The sequence below is a fragment of the Stegodyphus dumicola genome, chromosome 7 (genome assembly GCF_044657685.1).
Source record: "Stegodyphus dumicola isolate Sdum_Otavi_A_Nest chromosome 7, ASM4465768v1".
In the NCBI taxonomy this organism is placed as follows: domain Eukaryota; kingdom Metazoa; phylum Arthropoda; class Arachnida; order Araneae; family Eresidae; genus Stegodyphus; species Stegodyphus dumicola.
The window spans coordinates 43,375,447-43,399,044 of NC_140774.1; the positions used below are offsets into that span (position 1 = coordinate 43,375,447).

General features: G+C 29.6%; 1 protein-coding gene across 2 annotated transcripts in view; it reads right to left on the reverse strand.

Moving 5' to 3' along the window:
* LOC118191196 (uncharacterized) overlaps positions 1-23,598 on the reverse strand; it is a 107,876-nt gene that overhangs the window by 33,537 nt on the left and 50,741 nt on the right. For both annotated transcript variants that reach the window (XM_035362030.2, XM_035362088.2), the window contains 5 exons: positions 14,614-15,028; positions 8,566-8,688; positions 5,962-6,068; positions 5,743-5,809; positions 1,591-1,672 (listed from right to left, as the gene is read on the reverse strand). In XM_035362030.2, coding sequence (XP_035217921.1) covers positions 1,591-1,672; positions 5,743-5,809; positions 5,962-6,068; positions 8,566-8,688; positions 14,614-15,028 — 794 coding nt within the window. The remainder of the gene's footprint in view (positions 1-1,590; positions 1,673-5,742; positions 5,810-5,961; positions 6,069-8,565; positions 8,689-14,613; positions 15,029-23,598) is intronic.

Sequence of the window (23,598 nt, forward strand, 5' to 3'; positions counted from 1 at the left end):
TGCTCATATGTTTAATATTTGTTAACAGAAGTAAAATAAAAGAAATCTACAGTCCATTAAATTCAGTGTTTGAATTTCATAAATAATTGTGTGAGTAAATTCTCTTCTCAAACAGTTACAATCCTGATAAAGCAGTAGCAAGGTGCAACAAAAGCAGTTTCAATGACAACGACATATTCCACTTCCCAAACACCTTAAAATGTAGGCAACAACAAATCACATTAGACAAATTTTGATTAAAATGTCACAATGTGAGTTTCAGAGTCAAGTGGCACTTTGAGACAAAGAAACAGTAAAAGATGCCTGAAGATGAAGACAGTTACCTGATGCTTTTAGCAAAGAGAATTTCACATTCAAATAATAGCACCTTCTCATCCTTTTCCACTTATATGTTCACACTCCTTCATTCAGGTGCAATAAAATTAAATTGATTTTTCATCTCTTTTATTTGCTTATACTGTGTTTATTTATTTATTTATTTTTGTTTTATATTTACTGATTTCCACTGGTTTTATATTATGAACTTGTGCATAAAGTACTATTGTAAAATTTATATACATAAGCAATCACATGTAGTACTGGAATGAATTAATCCATTCTGGATTAATTACTATGGGGAATATTGATTTGGCTCACAAACATTTTGGTTGATGAACAGCCTTCAGAAATGAATTAAACTCATGAACCTAGGTTTCACTGTAATTTAAAAGTTCAATCTATGGAGTGTCCAGGCAATACTAACAGAAATGGAAAAACAGAATGACATGAAAATTACTATGACTGATGCTTTATATAATGGGAGGATAAAAAATTTAAACAAATAAATAAGGTAACTATAAATAAAATAAATTAAATAATAAATAAACGTTTTAGTAATAAAAGAAAATGCACAATCTAAAATGTATTTCACAAGTAAGAATACATTGCAATAAGCAAATAAATGATGAAATAAATGGTAGCCATTTTTTGTTATTTAACAAAGGTAAAATTTTGGCTCATGACTGGTGATTTCTGTAAGACCCAAAATATCTCTTTTGTAATATTTATAGTTTTGAGCCCTCAAACTTATGCAAAATAATATGTTTCTGGGGGGGGGAGACAACCAGATCAGAAGTTTACCAAAAGAATTGACATTTGTTGAATGGGAAAAAGAATAGCTGAATATGGCTGAGAACAAAATAGTTATTGATTGGAACAATAATTTGGAGGAAAATTGTATTCTATTTTCTAAACAGAGCTTCGAATAAAACTGAAGGACCTAACAAAATAGCAGGAACTGATAAAAGCCTTTTTACAAACTGCAAAAGAGAAGGAAGTCAAATAACTCCATAGTAGCTGCTATTTATTGAATATACACAGAGACTGATGAATGTTTTATTGTACAAGTTGTAGAAAAGACGTGTGACTCAGAAATCTGCAGGAATGATTGACATAATTTTGGTTCGAAATTTCCACCAAATGGTTTGACAATAGTCAACTTGTCATCAATTGATGGAATAATATGTAAAAACCTTAAATTACTACATAATTTCAGACAAGAGACATTCCTTATTGCTAAAAATATTTCAAAATCTTTCAAAACAAACTCACCTGTGAGCTCGCAGGTATTTGCCAAGGGGACCCAAAGGAGCAAGTTCTGTAACTAACATAAATGAACTACAGTCAGAGACACCTAAAAAGGAATTTATACACTGTAGATAAACTGAGATGCAATTTTTAAAACATTTCAGTTTTGAATCAGACATAAATTGAGGTTTAAGTTTCAAATGCAATAGTACCCAAATAAAATTATCAATAATATTTGGAGGGAAAGAGAAGAGGAAATAGCAGGTTGGAACAACATAGAATTTGTTTTGTTCTTTAAGCAAATTTAACATCTACATAGGGAGAAGAGTAAGTAAACTAAATGTTCCCTTAGTTAATAGAAGTTTTCCCTGGAATGGATAGAAATGTAACAGTAGTCATTGTTCCAACTTCAAATGGTCTGTTGAAATGACCAGTAACAAAACTATCTATTTTGTTATAAAAGTTAAACTCAAACTTAAAAATAGTGTAACAGCTTGGTATTTTTGGATTGTTTAGTATATTTGGAATAGTTGATTCTATTGTTATCATCAAAAATGTTTATTGTTATGTTTTACTACCAATACAGAATATTATGTATTTTTAAAATAAGTATTTATTGTTATAACTGAACTGATAATTTCTTGTACATTATTTTGTTGAATGTAGTCATTGAACAGAGGGCAAAATGTTGTTGGCTTTAAATTGGCTTTAAATTTAACTTTGCATTTCAAATTCGAACACCATCAACTAGGCAGGAAAAAATGTTAGTTCCTTAGTTGCTGGCACTAAGTCACATCAGTGTCAATTGTCAAGAACTAATGTATCATATGTAATACTGTTCTGCTTTAAAATAAAACTAAGAAAAGAGATTATCATCTTATTCTATAATCAGGGTTGCCACTCAAAGAGGAGAATGAAATTCCCTGACGTTTCCAGGTTTTCCAGGTGTGCTTTGAGAAAATTCCAGTCTATCAGCATAGTGCATGTTGGCTGTGCTGAGAGGTAAATTAATTATGGTACCACTTGAAAACACAAAAATTTGCCAATTGCACATGACTTATATATATAATCCCAAAAACTTTTACTATTATAGCTATAATAGGAGTTGTTTTCTCCACTGAAGATTGAGATTAGAATCTGCCCAATCTGGATTAAAAAATGAGTTTTTTTGCAGACATTTTGCAGCTAAACGAAAGAAAGAAATCTATTTAATGATATTTTAAAATAAATTCAGGTATTTCATATTTATTATGCAGCATACATAAGCAAAAATATGTGCATTCAATTTCATGATAGTATTCATCATACTGCTATATTTAGTTTCAGAATTATGCCATTGAAATTTGAAAGTATTATTAACTAATAATAAATAAATTTAGAGGAAAGAAAAACATTAAATAATATGAATAACATTAAAATGAAGTTAATTACTTAAAAATTGAATTACAATAATCAATGATATTTTGGCGAATATAGTCATATTAAAGGTTAGCCTAGATGACTGATTACTATTTTTCTATTTTACTGCAAAATGAAAAATAAGGCATTTATTAAAAATGAAAAAAAAAGTTTAAAAGATTTTGCGGTAAAATCCTAGTTTTCGCTACGGCCTTGGTACAATTTTGAAAACTGCTGCCAACACCAAAATGACCAATTTACTGCCCAACACCTTCTTAACCGCTTCATTTACAAATTTTTTTGAAAAAAATTGCAAAAAATCATCACATTTTTTTAATTTTATTATTAAATACAACAAAACGAAACAAATCAAAATATGTAAGTTTTAAGTTGAATTTTAAATTTTTTGAAGGTGTAAAAGCATTTACTTTTAATATTAGTTTACTATCCCGAGTTGAGTTATCTCGGGCAAATGAAAAAAAGTTAAACATTAATCTTTGTATGATAGTTTTTGAAACAAGGGAAAGCACAGAGTGGTACCTGACGTTCTACATTTGTATCTGGTCTCTTTTCTTACTGGCTTATCGCTGGAATCTCTTTCACGGGAGCACAGAGTACACTGTCTCGTTGGATTTGATTTTTTTTTTTTTTTTTTTTTTTTTTTTTTTTTTTTTTTTTGATTTTTTTCCCAACCTTTTCATAATCACTATATGAAAAATCATCGCTTTCGCTATCTTCCACCATCGTCATTATTTTATTTTTTTCCAACGCATGCATCTTTCTTTATACATTACTAATCCACAAGCTAACGTATACTATACAATAGGGAAACTATACAATAGGGATACCTCCAAAAGAACCGCGCAACCAACACAATTTGGCAAACTGCCAGTCAAAGCTAAATATTTCCTTTCATTTCCTCCAGACCGAGTATAACCATGATAAAAGAAATCATACTAACAAATTCTGCTTCACCTGAGTTTTCTCGGGATAATAATTAACTGCAATATATACGAACCCGAGATTACTCGGGATAATCAGGCAAGCGGTTAAACAGAGACAAGAGACAGAAAGAGGTAACTGTTGTTACTGCTCATCATAATGTCGCCAAAATCCACGTGTACTATACATGGATGTTAGAATAAAAAATATGTATTGTTAAGATAAAAAAATCTTCTCTGCAACAGGAATGGCTCCGTCCTAACATAAAGAGAAACAGCTGGGTATGTGCGAAATATCTGTCGCCAAAGCTGACGAAGTTCGAAGGTCAAGTTTATCAAGAGTACACAAAATGAATATCGTTTTAAATTTATTTTCTGTACACATTGTGAAGCGGAAAATTCTCGCCATCAGGTTACGTCGCCAAATCCCTTGATGAGTTTTTCCCTCCACTTTCTAGCGGCACTATAGCAAACTGATTTACATGACGTCTATGGAACCTTTGCTTCTTTACATAGATGTTCTTACATTAGAACAGAGTACATGGGGGCTATCCTAGCCTCCATGATACCGTATATTAGGATTACACCGATTTTTTGTATATGAGAATGGGAAGGTATTTTCTTTAGTTCAACACGCACTGCATATGCGAGTCTTAGGATTCTCGACGTTACTGGAAACCAAACTTTCCGGAAACTTGCTTTGCCTTTCTAAAAGATAATCTGACTGGAGCTGCGAAAATTGGCTCTATGCCAGCTGCCCGAATGACGCTCATCCGATACATAATTCACCAACAAAGTGATCGCTTCCAACATTGGCGCAAAACTCGATTTTTGGGGTATCTCAGTATGGCATTCCCTGACTTTTCCAGATTTTGACTAAAACATTTAAATTCCCTGACTTTTTCCAGTTTTCCAGGTAGCATGGCAACTCTGTATAATACAGTCCAAAGGATGAAGCCATTAACTAGTGTTCTGAAAATCATGCAGGTAACAAAAATTTTATTAAGTAATCCTTGAAATTAAAGAAAATGAATATAATTTTCTTTTCAAAGCAAATACATTTAAATGCTACTATGTAAACATCAAAATTATCTATGTAATTTCACACACATACACATAAAATAAGTAAATAAATAAACAAGACCATTTACTACTATGAAACTTAACATGCAAATTACAAAAGTTTAAACTACAAAATACTACATTTGTATTTAGGAGCACAGAAAAATTCTACTGTAGGCAGAAAGTGCCATAACCAAAATTATTTCAAACACAATTTTGTACCGTAGTGTCTCATTTGCACAGAACTTGCATTTCTGCCATGTTTGTAGTTCAAATTACCTTCACAATAATTCCTGTTTATTCATATTGAAATAAAATTAATAACCCAATTAAGATATTCTATTGTATTAGTTTCTTTCTTTTTATTTTTTAAATCATGCTTCAGCATAAAATAACTGTTTACAAGATAAACCTTTTGAAACAGATTAATATAAATACCAAAAATGTCTATGATTACCACTCTTCTGAGTAAAGTCTTTTGCTTATAAAAATTTCCTCTACTTAAATCAAAACATAAAATTTTATTATTTAAAAAACACGAGATATGATAATTTAATTTATTTTGAATGATAATTTAATTTACTTATAATTTATTTTGAATAAACAGAACCCAACCAATTCTAAATTAATTACTGTCATTTCCAGCATTTACACCTGAGTTCCAAATAGGTACAATAACTGTTGAAAAACACTTTTATCAATAAAAAGCTTAGATTTTAAAATCTACAGAAATTGTATCGCATATCAAATAGCCAACTAATTTTAAATCACATACCGATTAATCTCACTATGTGCGGATGATCAAGGGCAATCATAGTTTGAGCTTCTTTCAGGATTTCACTCTAAAAATGTTTAAAATTAATTAAAAGAATTAAATATGAATAAAATCTGCAGAAAAAATACAGATCATGAATAAAGCTGTAACTCAAAAGTAATACACAACCACAGTTCTAATTTCACAACAACTGGTGGTTACAAATAATTACAAACTTACTTTAGGATTAGGCACACTGTTGCTTTTAAGCATCTTTATTGCAAATTGCACTTCCACTGGCCCAGAAGAAAATACTCCTCTAAAAACATCACAAAATAGTCCAGTACCTATTATTAAAAACAATTCTAATAAGAACAGAAAATTCTAATAAGACTGAAGAAATTTAGGAGGAGGAGCTAACACATTTTTTTAAATGAAAACATAAAAATACATAATACAGTTAAAATACTTAGCAAAAGCATGTTTTATGAAAGAGCCATATCAAAGCACAAAACATTTTACCATTAACAAAACATAAACAAATACTGAATTTAAACAACATCCTTCATTTTACAATACTAGTAGCTTTAGAAATGCAAATGAATGAATCAAATTAAATGATAAAAATAGCTTAGATTAACTTATTAGCTCATAATAAAAAATAACTTATATTTTTTAAATACCATTATATACTCATTTAGCATAATTTTAACAATTCATCAACATTTTGAGTACAATACATTGGCTTCTGAATCACTACTTAGAGTAAAAAGGAACATTAAAAAAAAAAAAAAAAAAAAAAAGAGAGAGAGAGGAGTAAATTGGATATTACAGTTTTTTGGCGCTTTCATTTTATCTTTATTCCATATATAGCTCAACAAGCTACAAAAATTTAATTATTACTTTCATATTTTACATTTTGATTAATATTTTCATTTGTTTACTACAGAAATCTATAATATGTGTAAGAAGCTAGTCTACTTTGTATCTAGGTCATCAAAAACATATATATACATTCTGGGGGGGGGAGGGAAGGCTATACCTACAAATTGTTAAAATACTTAAAGTTAATACAACAGAGCAGTAAATAGCTTTGTTACATTTTAAAAAATAAATTCCAATAATAATAGCAAGGAAAATTTTCGGTACTATTCCGTTTTGAAGACTGTAAAAAAATTGCAACGAAAATGTATGCGCAAAAGCGCCAAATCTAGCAGACGCGCACATTTAACATCGCGCCAAATCTAGCATATGCGTTGATTTCAGATTGCGTAAGTTCAGATAGTTCTATATTTCTTAAGTCGCCATTGAAATACTAGTTAAATTTTTAAATCCTTTTTGGATTTTAAATACTTTTTTGATATCCTATGGATTTAACAATTTGGGAACTGCCCATGACGAAAAGTCGGCAATAGAATTTTGGGTAAAGTGCAGAATCATCCAGTGCTTGACGCGTTTTTAAGAATTGCACATACTCGATATCCATGTACACATCGACCTATTTTCACTTAAACAAAAATCCCAGAGTTGCACATACATGGCACTGCGTACAACCTTGACTTTATCTATGTACACATCGACCTATTTTCACTTAAAAAATAAAAGAAAATTGACAAAAATCCAATTGTTTTACCCTTGTAAAAAGCGGCAAACAAATAAATGAGAAATTCTGTACTTTACCGAGAATGTTTTCAAAGAAAAAGCATCACTCATTATAGAAAATTATGTTTGAACAGCCAACGGGATGAAATTATGCTTTAGCGATAACTCGGTAACAAAATAGCGATGTAGGCATACATTCAGTTATGTTTAGCAATTTTTATATAAATTATAATAATGATCTGAAATAGTTATTTACACTTATTGTTCCATTCATTCAAGTTTAGCCTTTTTTTTATATAAATTATAATAATAAAAAAGTATTATATGAAATTAACCTTTCATTTAAATTAAAACATCAATCTTAGTTATTTACTATTATACTTACTTTCTTGCATTAGGGTTGCCAAAATTAGTTTTGGCAGCACTGGCATCAATAATTGTTTGGCGATTTTTTACAGCCCTCAAAACCGAATAGTACCAAATTTTCATATTAAAAGAATTTTATGTGAACTTGTTAGGAGAGTGGGAGATCAGTCCAACAAAATAGCCTTTTGTCGCAACCACCTCACAAATGACCAGCATTTCGGAGAACATAAAACATTGATGTTGAATATTAACTCTCTAATACGACCATTTACAGACAAAACCATTTCCCTGCTAGGGATAGTTTCTTGGATGGGATTTACCACAATATTATTTTCAAATTATTAAGAAATTAATCAATAAAAAAGCTTCATCATAACAGTGTCTTATTAGAATTTACATATATTCATGAACTTTGATCAAACCGTTAATAATGTTTTATAGAAAAAACAAAACAAAAAAGTGATTATTCATTTGTAATAACCTTCAACATACATAATCAACATACAGTTTTCATAGTTTTTATTATCTTCTTTAGTCCAGAAGTACATAATAAAATCATATAGCTTTGTCTACAACCAAAAATTAAAGAATATAAAATATTATATATAAAATGAACTGCTCAAATGGAAGGGCAAATGGTAAAAGAAATTACTACTGTAGTATTTTATAACAAATTAATGCCACACAAAAACTTTAATGCTTACTTAATAAAAAATAAAAATAAATAAAAAAAAAAAGACTAATTGTTTAAGGTATATCTACATTTCCATTTCCATAAATTGCTGCATTTAAAGGCATGCAACTAATATTTTGCTCAACTGACAATCATTTTTATTTTACTAGGATATGAAATCCATTCGATAAAAGAAAAGTTACCAATTTTTTCTTTCAAATCTATTGACTTCTGATCCAGGTTTATAGGACCTCTTCTACATTGTCTCAATGTGAGATAAGCCAAATCAGATTCTTCCCTGGACAGAGTATTTTTATCACTAATATCTGTAAATGAAATACACATATTATTTTTCTCAATCAGAAAAGATCAACCAGGCAAAATACCAATATAGTATAATAACTAATATTTTTTAATACCATTTAATGATAAAAAATTTAAAATTAATGTAAAAACTAATATTTAAATGCCTGTAAACACAAAATATTCACAAACACACCTGAAATGTTTTTTGGTGAAACAGGAACAAACACCTTTAGGTTAGGTTTTTGCAAAATTTTGACTTTAAAATGCTAAAAATTTTGTTCAACTATAGCAAAACAATGTTTTACTGAGCTGGCACTTTCATTGTAAGATATTTGAAACTAGTACCATGACGCATGGGGTAAATCAAAATGATGTAAGGAATCGGATATATTTATAGAGCAATGCCTACTCTGTAAACCATGGAACTTTTATGTAAAATAATGTGCGAGAAATAGTTTTTGTACCTTAACCATATGCACCAAGCATAATAGTAAGGATAACAAAATATGTGATTTCTTGGTTTACAGAAAACAAGAGTTAACTAATTAGTATAAACAATAGTTTTATAACAATTACTTATTTCTACAGAGAGACCAGCACAAAACAATCCAGTACCTGTTATTAAAAACATTTCTAATAAGAACAGAAGATTCTAATAACACTGAAGAAATTTAGGAGGAGGAGCTAACACATTTTTTTAAATGTAGTTTAAATGAAAAGATAAAAAATACATAATAGAGTTAAAATGCTTAGCAAAAGAATGTTTTATGAAAGAGCCATATCAAAGCGCAAAACATTTTACCATTAACAAAACATAAATAAATACTGAATTTAAACAACATCTTTCATTTTACAATACTAGTAGCTTTAGAAATGCAAATGAATGAATGAAATTAAATGATAAAAATAGCTTAGTCCATATCTACTTCACTTATATAGTAATGAAAACTAAATGTAAATTTTCTTCAAGTGAACAATGTGGCACATGACATAATTGCCTAATCATGATTTTTTAATACTGTATTCATGTCTCTCTCAAGAAATCTTCTCAATCTTGGATCCATATTATCTGCAGAACGACTATTGTGATCACCATGTAGCTCTTACCTCATGAAATTGGATTCATGATTGCATATTATGAAGAAGCGTGGCTGCTATATGTCACCATACAGCCAACAATGAATTAGAAACATAGAATGGGATGCTTTTAGCTCAGTTAATCTCAAAAGAGTATCACAAAGGACCTTCAATGTGACTAAACTCACATGTTCAAGGAGAGGATGAGCACGCAAAATTCTTGGACAACTGGCCATATGAATTCATTCTTCATAAAACATTAAAATATAAAGTTTTATTATAAGTATTTGGAGGACTTCCTGGACACAGAATTATGACTGTACTCCTTCATATCGATAAAATTCATACCAATAAAATTTTCCTATAAAGGTAGCATTGCACAACATTACAAGAAAAAAAGAAATGCTAAGGCTATGTTGCAGATCCTACTGCTGTTCGGAAAGGACATATGGTTCTGTCCACTTAAAGTCAGCTTTTGCTTCATTTTTCAGAAGTTTTGGCTTCACTGCTCAGGAGTTTTAGCTTTACTGCTCAGAAGTATAACTATATGCCAGTAGGCTTATTAGTGGCCGAGTGGCAATGACTACTAAACTCTGGTGGTTTGAATTCTGGCAAACACATTCGCTGCATGGGTATTTTCATAATTTTTCTTCATATGTTTCATAAACAAGATGGAGGCTGGAAATAGGCTGTAAATTCTACGAGTATTTAGAAGAAGGTTTCAAACATTTATTTGTGAAACATAGTATTAATTTAGAAGATGCTTTTAAGTTTCCCTTACGAAATTCTCCTCGGAAACATAACCTCTTTTAGGGATGATCCTTGTATGCTTTGTCACATTCAGTTAAATAAGCAAAAATTTTGCCAGTATATCAACTTCACATTACCAAGAGTTTTTTAGCGAAATGTTCACAAAGTTCACTTTTTTCAAAGCATAAAACCTTACTACCTTCTTGTTTCAAATAATGCACTTAGTATTTTTCTATTGCTGTTTTCACACTCAGAAATCTCCAACATCATTTCCCCCCTTTCTCAAACTCGATTTGTTTCAAAGAAACAAAAAATGTTTTGTCAGGAGCAAATATTCTATAGATAATTTTTATGCTTGATTATGAAAAGCCATACTTTCTCTTAAAATGTATTTTAAATTGAGCTTTAATTGAAAATTAATGTCTAAACAAAATTTATCTCTAATTTACCAACCTTCTCATTGTCATATTCAAAAATAGGGCAAATTAGGATAAAATTAACCATCAAATTATAGGATGGGGATATAAAATACTGAATAAATTTTTAATTTATTGGCTGAATTACTGTGGATGTGAAATCACACTGGCTAGCTTATATATATATATATATATGCTTATTCCCAAATTCTTAGAATAAAAAAAAATTGTGATGAAACCCACTATCTTCAAGAAGAAATACAAAACATTATGGCTCTACTCTTACACGAGCCCTAAGGTTGCCAAATGCAGCGATATGTGTTGTGCGCTTGTTTCTGGCACGATTACATGTTCTGTTCTGCAATGTTGATTTCTATAGCAAGCCTTTTTATGTGGAAACTTGGATTTGCTAGTTGGTTCATGTGGTAATTAAGTGATTTATGACGTGTTGGCAAAATTTTAGTTGCGTGCCTGGTACAACTATTTTTTTCGGGTAGCTGGAAATTCTACGAGTATTTAGGAGAAGAAAGTTTTGAACATTTATTTGTGAAACATAGTATCAATTTTGCGGATAGTGAGAGTGGCTGTCATATAAATATGATAGAGATTACGTGGAGGCATGTTAAAGCAACGTTGCTGACTTATAATCAGAAATGCGATTTGGAGTTTTATTTCCAAATCGCATTTATTTGGTGGTTTATACATTGTTCCATCATTGTTCTGAAATGGGAGCAGATGCTTTTAACAAATTTGTGGTGAAATTGTTTTGGTGATGTTTGAAATTGTTATTTCTGCTGTTTGAAGAAGCATTTATTTATGGTAAGTGCATTTTGTTTTATTCTTGTTCTTATTTAGTAGAAAAAGTAGTATTTTAGTATGAATTTCTGTCATTATTGTTGTTTTTTGAATTGTTTGAAATTTATTTTAGTTCATTTTGTTGATTAGTGCGCAATGCCTAGATTGTGCAATTCGTAATGTTTTTTAAAGTTCAAACAGAACGCTGTGTACACGGTATTCTTGAAATTTATTGTTGTTATGTTAACTTATTAAAGTGAGGTGTGCGTAGTTTGTAGATTCCTTCGCTGCCTAGATTGTGCAATTCGGAGATTTTTTTTAAAGTTTAATAAGAAAGCTGTGTACATGGTATTCTCCGAAATTTATTGTTGTTATGTCAATTTATTTAAGCAAGGTGTGCGTAGTTCGTACATTCCTTCGCTGCAAGGATTGTGCAATTTTGTGATTTTTTTTTAAGTTAAAACATATCACTGTGTACATGGATTCTTGTCAAATATTTTTGGTTATAAACTTTACATTTTCGCTATCTAAATTTTTCGTTTTTGTTTCAGATTTTTATCTTAAATTGTGTGTTCAAAACATGGTTTTTGCATGTGCAAAAATCACGACATTTTAGGCTAAAAGTTCAAAATGTACACAAAAAATTTAGGTAGTAATATGGTGGCATGGAGTTTCTCGACCTGAGGGTGCATATAAGAGTAATTCCAACATTAATGTAGGAGACAGCTGCTTCAGATAGACGATTACACATCGGCTGAGCAAAGTCAACAGAAGGAGTGCCACATTTGATTGAACTATTTATTATTATTATTATTTTTTCTTTAACTGCGAAATAAGCGGGGAATTCCCTTTTCACTCAGTATATGTATGCACTTGTTAGAGTAATGTAACATTTTCTACTTGTGTGAGATATCCATATTAAAATTTTTATATTAATAATCACAGCAGGGATTATTTAATTTGTAACCTGCATGTTGTGGCCCTGAGAGTTGCAACAATTATTAACCTCTTAGAAAATCAAATTCCAAAGTTCCTAATATTGCACACCTTCAAAAAAAAAAAAAAAAAAAAAAAAGCTGCCATTTACTTATCTTTTAAATTATTTATTTAAGGTGAAATGATATTTTTTACACAAATCTGAAAAGAAGGTAAGTAGTGTATGACTTTTAAAAGTAATTTAATGTGTATAAATAATTAAAATTCTCTTTGGATTTGGCTAGAATTAAAAGAGTACTATTCTTTGTATGCTTTATGGAATCACTAGCCATCTATTCTTTTTACTATACAACAGGGGATATTTCGATTTTTAAGATGTTTTTATAGCTTGATTGCAAGAAGAATTATGACTTTTTTAACCCCTTATTTTATTTTCCTATACTTTTGGCCAGTTTTAGAACTATAATTTAAATGCATTGCCATCTTGGATGGTTTCTCTTAAAAGACACACATCTGAAAACGATACCATGTTGTCACTTGCTGCCTCTTTATAGTGTACAAAAGTTGACTTTATAGTGTACAACCTTGAATTTAATTAGTTTTTAGCCTTTTTCAGATTATTTTATCTTTTTACACTTGTATATAAATATTTGTCCTGTTATGAGTACGAATACATGTGTGAAAAAGACCTGAATTTTTTTAGACTTTTAAAATAAATTGTGTTTTAATGAAAGTTGAATAAATAAAAGCAATTTTGAGTCTCAAGTGATTCAGAGGATTGACACATGTATTCAACACTCATTAATCAACTTGGTTTAAGATTTCAAAACACTTTTCCCTCTAAAAGTTCTGTTTGAAACAGAGGAGATTAAAACTTTTAATACTTTTTAGTTTTATTTTGTACAAATTTTCTATATTTTAAATGATTGTTCTCTTGAAGTGTACATTTTATGATTTTGCTTTTGTAAGTTTTTTTAATTTACATTCTACCAGTTTATAATGGTACCCGGAGAAGATAGGTTAGACCTTCAAATTTTAAGTACAGTAATTTATTCTCTTTCATTCTGATTTTTATTTTTGATTTTTATAATTTTCAATCTTGAAGTATATGTGCAGGTCTCACTATTAATCACATTCCTTTAATTCTCATTCTGCAAAATTTATACAAAAAATTTCATTTGATAAATTATATTTCCTTGAAGTCTTCTACATTTTAAAAATCTAATAACTTTAGTTAAACATTGTAAGTCAAATCTTCCAAAGTATATAAAAACTTTTTTCTTGTACACATAAACATTATCTACCAGTTTTTTACCTTTTCCTTTCTATTCAGTAGGTGTGTGACATTTTTATTTCTTACCTTTTTCAGTTCTATTTATTTTACGCTAAGCAGCACACAATATTTTTGAAGCAGGACTCAAAAAAATGTTAAAAAAAAAAAAAAAAAAAAAACTCTTTAAAATTAGTATCAGTTTATAGTTAAGTAACAACTAATTTTTAAGGCATATATTATTTTCAAAATTATTTATAACTGTGAATGATATAATACCATTTCTGCTGTACATATTGCTAATTTTCTAAAATATTCCAAATAAAAAATAAATAAAATAACCCAATAACAAGATTCAGAAAAAGTTGTCAAAATATTAAGTTAAGAAAACCAATGCTCAGCATTTTATTGTGCTTAACCTGTAGTTTGATTCAAAGGACAAGTAAACATATTATCATTGAAACTGAGGGAAAAATATTCCACTTGTCTTTTTAATACTTGTATCATCACGTTAGAAGGGACATTTTGGTCTCCAAGTAAAAATGTTGCATAAGCTAGCCTTCAAATTAATTTGCAAACAGAAACTTCTTAAAAAATTTGCAAGTTGTCTCTGGCATTGTTCAGTATGACACAGCTTTAGAAAAACTTTAGCAATAAACCAAATACAACAACAAAAAAAGGCAGAATGAAAGTATACTTACCTATATCAATCAAAATACCTTCAGGACAATGAACTGTAGGCGTGGAAGACGGTGGCGACGGAACATCATTGCTAAGCAAACATATAACATCACTGCTACCACTAAGAGTTGCATAAACAGAGCTGTCACATGGTAATGTTTTATCCAAATCATAAGGAAGTGTATTTTTCTCTTCTGTACAAGTATTTGACTGCACAGTGATCCTGTAATCAGGATCAGGCTGTGAGGATATATTTGGAGATGCACTTTCAGAAATACTTAGCTCCATGCTATCTACAGTTTCTTGACACTCAACAGTTGTACAATGTGAACTTAGCTCTGTCTCAGAAAATGGCACAGTTTCTTGAATCACATCCTTTTCATCTGGCATGATATCACTTGGGAAAATATCTTCATTAAATGACTCTTGCCCAAACTAAAAATAGAAGAAATAAGGTTACTTTTACAAATACGATATTTTTAAATGGGAAAAAAAAAAAAAAAAAATAGTTTGAATATCATGTTATACATGACACATTTATCTCTTTTAGTTGCTATTTTAGATAATTTTCCAAAGTTGCTCTATATGGCAGAAGTTTCAAAGACTTAACGTTTTTAGACATCTGAAAGAAATAAAGACTTCTAAGAAGATTACTACAGCAGAGTTAAAACTACTATAATTTGCATTACTTGTTTCTTAAAAATGCATTCCTGTTTCAGATATTTTAATTTAACTCTTCAAAAACTTCTAATCTTTTTTTTTTTTTTTTTTTGCTTCTCTTATCCTCACCTATCTCTTATCAAAATTTGCTTCTCTTATCCTCACTTCCTCTGATCTGTAATGAGAACATTGCAGAATTATGTAAAAATTAAAGTGAAATACAGCATAATCTACTCTGTTTTCACATGCACTGTCCTTATTTTCAGCACCTTCTGTCAGCACTATCCTTATCTTCAGGGCAGATGTTTTTATTTTATTTGGCTTATAATTCCTTACTAAATGTAGTATTTCATCTCATTGTACTCAGTCTTTGATATGATTTAAATCAAATTCCTCGTCATTATAAATATCACGAATACACATCAAATAGTTTTCTGATTGCAATTTTCTAATTTCGAAAATGTGTAATGTCTGCTTTACACATGCGCGCGTTGAAAGAAATGTTTAATAAAGTAAACAAATAAATATTAAGCTTTTTTTTTTTGTCAATTTTGATACCCTTTAGATCATAATTGCTTGTTATTTCATAAATTACGGTTTCATATTTTTAATTTTATAATTTTTGCATGCCATCTTACCAGATTTAAACTGATGATCTATAATCGGAATATAAAAACCGATAATCCGGAATTGCCAAAGTCGCAACGAGTCCAGATTTAAGACTTTTGACTGTATAAAAGAAGTCCTTTGCCCTTATAAAGTCCCCACAAAACCATCTCTTCCTTTAGACAGAAACCCTTGTTCCTTCTACCATAGTTAACTTAATTGATCAGTACTTCCGTATTGGATAGGTTAAGTGATTTGAATATAGCAAAGCACACAAGAGCTATTCGACTAAGGGGTGAGATGCATTCGTGGAGGACTTTCTAAAGGAAACAAGCTCATATTCATGTTATGCATGGGAAAATGACCAAAACCGACCATGAATACAGCCCGTTTGCTTGAATTCAAACGATGTCAAACTACCAGTATTCAGTGATTTAACCACTTTCATATTTTATAAGGGATTTTTTAGCTTGTATTTATAATGTTATTTACAACTGCTTATAGTTCTGCCATTTTTTAAATTTTATTTTTGGCCTTGAAAATGGCCATTGTATTTTTAATTTGTGGCCCGGAAAAGGGCCCTCTTTCTTAACTGAGGTATTCAGTCCTGCTAAGCAAGTAACAATATCGTTATCGTATTTATTAGGAAAATGCTCCTGTAATATGACAAAAGCATTCATTACGATAATCTTAGTGGTACTGTTTTTTCAGGTTTATGAGGTTTTCCAGCTTCATGAGGTTGAAAATTATACACATATGTTGAAGATAAAGCAGATACCATAACAACTGCTTTTTTCTCCTCCCGGTCAAAAAAAAAAAAAAAAGGGGGATGTCTGGTCATTGAATGATTGACATGATTTAGCAAATTTTTAAACAAAAAGCTGGATGCAACATAATATATCATTTCACCTATTTTTTCCTTCCATTCTCTTTGTTCCACAGCATTCATATTTCACAGCATAATTTTTTACAATATTACTTCTCGAAATGGTAGAACTATATTCCACTGCAGACACATACACTTTCTACTATATCCAGTGTTCTCAACTTAGGCTGACCTGAAGTATAATGTTAAAGATATTTAATAAAATTTTGAAAAAACTGGAATTAGGAAATTCTAATATGGAATAATAGGAAATTCCTTTCCATTCTAATATGTGCCTCGTATCCAATTTTTTTCTGAACCCATATTACTTTGTATTGTACCATACTTACATTCGGGTACAGCTTTGTAGTCAATTTTTTTTCTGAACCCATATTTCCTTCAGGAGCTAACACTTAAAAGGTCTTGTACATAAAAGTTAATATAAGTGGCTTTTATATAGTATTATAGTTATTTTTTTAAAACTTTCAAAAGTTATTATAGTTTGTGATACCTGTCTTATAGGACCAAAGTATTTGAGACGTAACAGTTTTCAGGAAATACATTGACTCTACCTTATGCTGGCTGACAAGTAAAAAATTGACTCATGACAGCTTTAATGATGCTTCTGCGATTTCACACTTTCCAGAAATCTGGTCGTCACCTCACTCTCCAGATTTATACACATATGATTTTTAATTGTCACACTTCCTAAAAGATTGTCTTCCTGAAGACCTAACAGACCTCATCAAGAAATACTTAGAAAACCTCAGCTGCAAGCTAACATAATGCAGTACAACAGTGATATTCTTTGTGAATCTCTTTTGTGTGATGACTGATCATGCTTTAATAAACTACCAATCAGCAGCATATCCTGATTTTTCATGAAGGACATGTTGCTGAACACCAAATTAAACAAAAAAAAAAAAAAAAAAAAAAAAAAAAAAAAAAAATTTTTTAATTGCAAGTATTTGAAACTGGCTATAAAATTTGCATATTAATATAGTGTTAAATGTGGCTCAACATGTAAAATAATGAAATGCATGTATTCATCAAATTTAAGGTTATAATTCAATTTTACTTGATTTATGCAGATCTCTCTATAATATAATTCTAGTCATAATCAGTAAATCAATTATATAAATATATTATTAATTATCTTAATTCCAGACAAAAGTTGAATACTAATATAGTTAATGTTAATATTGGCAAAATCAGCAATTCAATCTTTTAAGTGTCATTTATGTTATGAATTCCACTGGTATTAATTTATACAAAGCAGAAATTTATGAAAACGTTTATTTTCAAACTCAAGGGATGAGGGAAAAAATTCAACTTAAATAATTCGTAAGACTAGTGTTAAAGATATTTAATAAAATTAGGGAGGAACTGTAATTAGGAAACAGAACTTTTTCTAGATTCAGAAATCTCAAATTATTAATCACGCTTTACACACATTTTCTTATTACAATCTCACAATACAGTTTTCACTTTTTTCTATTTGGAGGGGCCAATTTATTTTTTATTCCTTGTGCATTGGCTTTTTGTGATGCATGACTATTTGGTTAAAAGAAACTAAGAAATTGCTATTTCCTTTATATGGCAGCATTCACAAGTTTTTTTTTAATTGCAATTCATAAAATTATTCAAAGCAATAAGAAATATATCTGCTAAATTATGCTTACATTTTCTACTTAGAGTTACTAATATTAAACAATTTTATAGATCTGTGAAATCAGTAGACTGATCAAGGCCTCTAAAAGCAGATCCTGTTTTATGAAGGCATGTATGTAATTCATAAATCAATTTGGTATTTTATTGCATCTTTATAAAATTTCACAAATATTTGCACTTGCTTGTTTCACTACAGATTTGTGCTTTCATTCACTTGTCTCTAAACTTATCTTAATTTCTAAAACTACAAATGCTAGGATTCTATAGAATGCTGTCAAGAATGGGCAAAAAAATTATTAAATAAAATGATAAAGCAATAAATAATGAATAATTATATAAAAATAAAAATATTAATAAAGTTAGCTAACAATAATTAAGTAAATAATGAATTAAATTATAAAAAACCATACAAAAATGAGCAAATTAATAATAAACTAAAATAAAGTTGAAATAATTAAGTGAAATAATTAAGCAAATGAAAGGTAAATAAGTTCATCATAATAAAGCATAGTACAAAGAATAAAAGTTATGTTTCTCTGTTTTTTTTTTGTTTTTCAAATGGATGTGCAACACCTTCTCAAGCATTATGAATAATTGAACCAATCCATCAAAGCCAAATCAATCAATTTGCCATCTCATCATCAAGAACACTACACAGGGTGATCTGACATTTTGCTCGCTACTACGGCCCATTACGAAAACCTGGGCAACAACATTTTCAGTTTCTCTCCACCCGTTTTTGCATGCAAACTATCAAAATCAGCATCCCAAGTGCATGTATGTTGTTGCAGTGTATATGCACATATATATGCATGAATACACCAGCAGTCAACCTACACTGAGATATGCCAGAAAGCATGTGCATCCAGAAAAGAATACAGTTCAATAATTTCAGCAGCTTTAAAAGTAAACTATGAAAAATATGAATATTGTTGAGATAAAATGACTTATCAGAAAAGGAAGCTTAGAAAAAGATGCTAATTTCATTTAAAAATCAAACACTATAAATGTGCAGGATGCTCCAGTTAGATTTGCAGTCTGATCAATTGTTAATGAAAAAGTTACATTCAAATTAATTAACAGTCTTTTATGGTTCCCTGAATACAGATAAATTCAAAATTTCTGGATTATGATAAAAAGTATTAATTTTTATTGGATTGATATATTTTGTGAAACAACTTTTCAATAATGAAGTACACCAAAAATAAATACTGATCACAAATTACTGGCAAAAATTTACAGTCAATATTAAGGATTGCTACGAGTGAGGTGTAATCTAATTTAGGTGAAATATTTGCAAATGAACATTCAAGATTTCATGTCTCACATTAAGTATATGTTAATTACAACAACACAGTGCTTGTAATAAAAATGAGTAAAGTGGTAAATTTATGAAAATGTTTGATTCATCACTGATGCTTTTGTTTGCTTCATATTCCCTGAAAATTATATGTGCATTGTATATTTCATTGGTTGACCCACATATAAGGCTGTTGTGATCCTTTGTTTGCCGTTTGGGGCTTAATTAAAGTAAAAAATATGAAATTAAGTACATAAAATGCTATTTTAAATTGTATTTTTTAAAATTTCTGGTAGGAAGGGAATGTTCCCCTCCTTTCCATCAGTTCTGGCACACAATAGGAGAACCACAAAAGATCGCCACACAAGCACCATTACAATTTACGTTGACCCTGCCTGCACGATGCACTAAAAAAGACCTTATTGACTCATTGTTAAAAGCATTTACCCACCCTTGGTCTAAATAATCTGTATTCCAAGTTTCATTACTGTATGTTCCTTGGAAGAGGCTGAAAAGCACTTTGAAGTGTGAAACTTTAATTATTACCATTCTGTAGAAACTGCATTAATGAACTGTCATTTATATTAACCATGTTACACACAGAAACTTAATTTATGAATTATGAGTAAAACTATAATACAGTCAAAAGTCGTTAATTCGGATACCCACAATCCGGAATGATCTATAATCCAGACCTCAAAACTAAAAACTTTCTGCGCATGCGCCACGTCGAAACACGCACATAGGCGTTTATGCATGCACGTAAGACCTTTACGACAGCGCATATGCGTGTGCGCAAGTGCAGAATACGTTTTTGCGTGCACGTTTAAAGTATAACGGATGGTATAAGCTAAAATTATCTAATTACCTATTTCAGTTAATGTTGAAAATTGCGTTGTTCCTTAATCTTCGAATTGGATCCAGCTTATTACTTTTTTCAGACTGTAAGAGCAATTTTATAAAAGTAAACTTGAACTTTCGATTATGTCAAATAGAATTTCCGATGCTGGAGCTCCCAAAGGATCTACAAAACGAAAGTATGTTTCGATGTCCATCAAACAAAAAGTGGAATTGCTGCAAAAAATGGATAAAGACATGAAGAAGGTGACAGAGAGGTTAGTGAAAACGAAAAAATTTCGATTGACAAGTTAGTCGGTATTCTCGGCACAGCAATTATGGGACTTGAACAGCGGAACTTTGTAACTGAACAAGAAATTATGTCTGTTTATAGCATTAAAGAGAAAGTATTATCACATAAAACGAAGCAATTTAAACAACTTACATTGAAAGAAATGTTTAATAAAGTAAACAAATAAATATTAAGCTTTTTTTTTTCTTTTTTTTGATACCCTTTAGATCATAATTGTTCTTTATTTCCTAAATTACGGTTTCATATTTTTAATTTTAGAATTTCTGCATGCCATCTTACGAGATTTAAACTGATGATCTATAATCCGGAAAAATCGATAATCCGGAATCGCCAAAGTCTTGACGAGTCCGGATTAACGACTTTTGACTGTATATAAATATTAATTTAGAGCAAAAATATTATTTACTAAATTTGATTTTATATAATGCCAACTTCAGTCACATCATTTTAAATGATGGTAAGAATTTTTCTCTTCATGTACTAACAGAATCATTTTACTACATCTTCTCATCTAATTAAATTTGTTCTTCTGTTTATACTTAAATTAGCAGATTAAAGTAAGGTTTTGACAACAAAAGAAAAAATTACCATGTAAAATATAACAAACTCTTGCTACATAATTTTATTCAGGTAATTTTGAAATTTTAATGCATTTTCAAAAAAATTCTTTAAAAAATTTGAGAGTTAAAATTAAGATACATTTTTTTACTGTTAGAATATATTTAAGAATTAAAGTGAAGATTTTAGAAGATGTTGCCTAAACCATATTAGATGAAAGCAAATTATTAAATTCAAGTGAAGATTTCAAAAGATGTTGCCCACGATATTAGATGAAAGTAAATCATACATAAAAAACAAAAGCTGACTTTTTCCCATTCAATCCTTGTAAAAACAAAAGAGTGTGCACAGTGCACATCATAAATGAATCTGCAGAAAAATTACTTCTCAGACAATAATTTACTAGAACAGATTTCTCATGAAGATCTGAAAATCATTATTTAGATAGAAAAGCTCTAAGAGTATCCAATATCTTATTTAGAAATACCCGTTTTTGACTAAATTTATCAAAGAATGCAATACTATAGTGTAATTATCAACCAAATATATAAAATTTAACAATATTTTGAATCTACAGTAATTTTACAACAAATTTTAACTTATAATAAATATTACACATTTTATAATATTTAAAAATTTGCATTATAAATTTGAATTTTTCTTTACAATATAATTACAGAAAGATACTACATAACTAAGATGAAGCAAAATCACATATAAAAGAACAATGCTCCTAAAGAAATTGAAATTAATTTCTATACTTAATGATCTACATTTTCATTTAAGACAATATTTCAGTACTTCATATTCTGAAAGTGATTGTCCATCTATGATATGCCAAAAAAAGGGTGGGTAAAGTGGTGGAAGTGGGGACTTTTATCAACAGCAAAAGGTGTGAAATTAATTTGGACATTAAAGACAAGCAGCAAAGCATATTTCTTTTCTTTTTTAATTTCTAGGAAGGCCTGATTCTATACTTCTCTGGGAGACAATTTTTTTCAAATTACTACTAAATTATATACCAATGTAAATTCAAGTTTTCAATGATTGAGAATTCCCCATACTTGCTATGACTAAAGTACTTGGTAAATTCCCACATACAATGCAAATTCTGAGATGTGGAATTTTCTTGACTTAAAGCAATTCTAAATTTAGTAAATTTTCAGATATTAGGTCAACTTAAATCTAGTTAAGACGACATACAGAAATTATAAAATTAAAAATATGATATGGTAGTTTGTGAAATAATGAAGCATTTGTAACCCTAAGGTAATAAAAAAGAAACTCGATGCCAATATTTATTTTGTTTAATTAAACGTTCCATTAAATGCAAGCTGTTTAAGCAATTTCACTTTTTGTGCTAATATTTTCTTTTAATAATTTAGATATAATTTCTTGCAGAGTCATAAAATTAAGTTATTCAAATCCTGTATCAAGAATTCACAGTTTATTGCAAACTGAAACCTTTTTATTCTCCACAACATCGTCTTATTATTAACAGTGATATTTTCTGAGTTTAAAGCTATATGCTGATATCATAGCCAACTGATTAATGACTGAAGCTTGTTATCACAATGGAAGACTTCAACAATATAATCTTCATTTAACATTTTTTTGCAGTCCTTTAATCAGAAAATGTTGCTTTTCACTTTGTTATATCATACCACCATCAAATTCAATCAAGGCTATCAGCATAACTATGATCATGAAATATGGTAGTAGATAGATATAAATTATGCAAAGAAATTTTTTTTAATATCTGCAGACAAACCCCACCATGATCTTACAATAAATCTAATTTTATATTAAAATACTTGGAAAGTTGTTGGATAGTCTTACTGGTGCATTAAGTCTAAAGAGTTTATTTTGTATGTACACTGCGAAAAAAAAAGAAAGAGACAGTTCTATACTTCCCGTTCTACCAGGCTGATTGACAAAATTCAAATTGCGTTCTTCATGTCTTGAAAGTGCAACTTAGGATATGTGTTAGATTTATATATAGCATTGTTCTAATATAGGTATTTTGGCACAAAAATCAGACCTTTTCTGAAATAGCATACCAATATTTTTCTATATTTCGATTCTACGACTCAAATTATGCCACACTGCCAAGTTTTGTAAAAATTACACGAGTAGTTTTTAAAAAATTAGCTCCTCAATGTCAATCAAGTTTAGTATATATTTATTAAAATCTT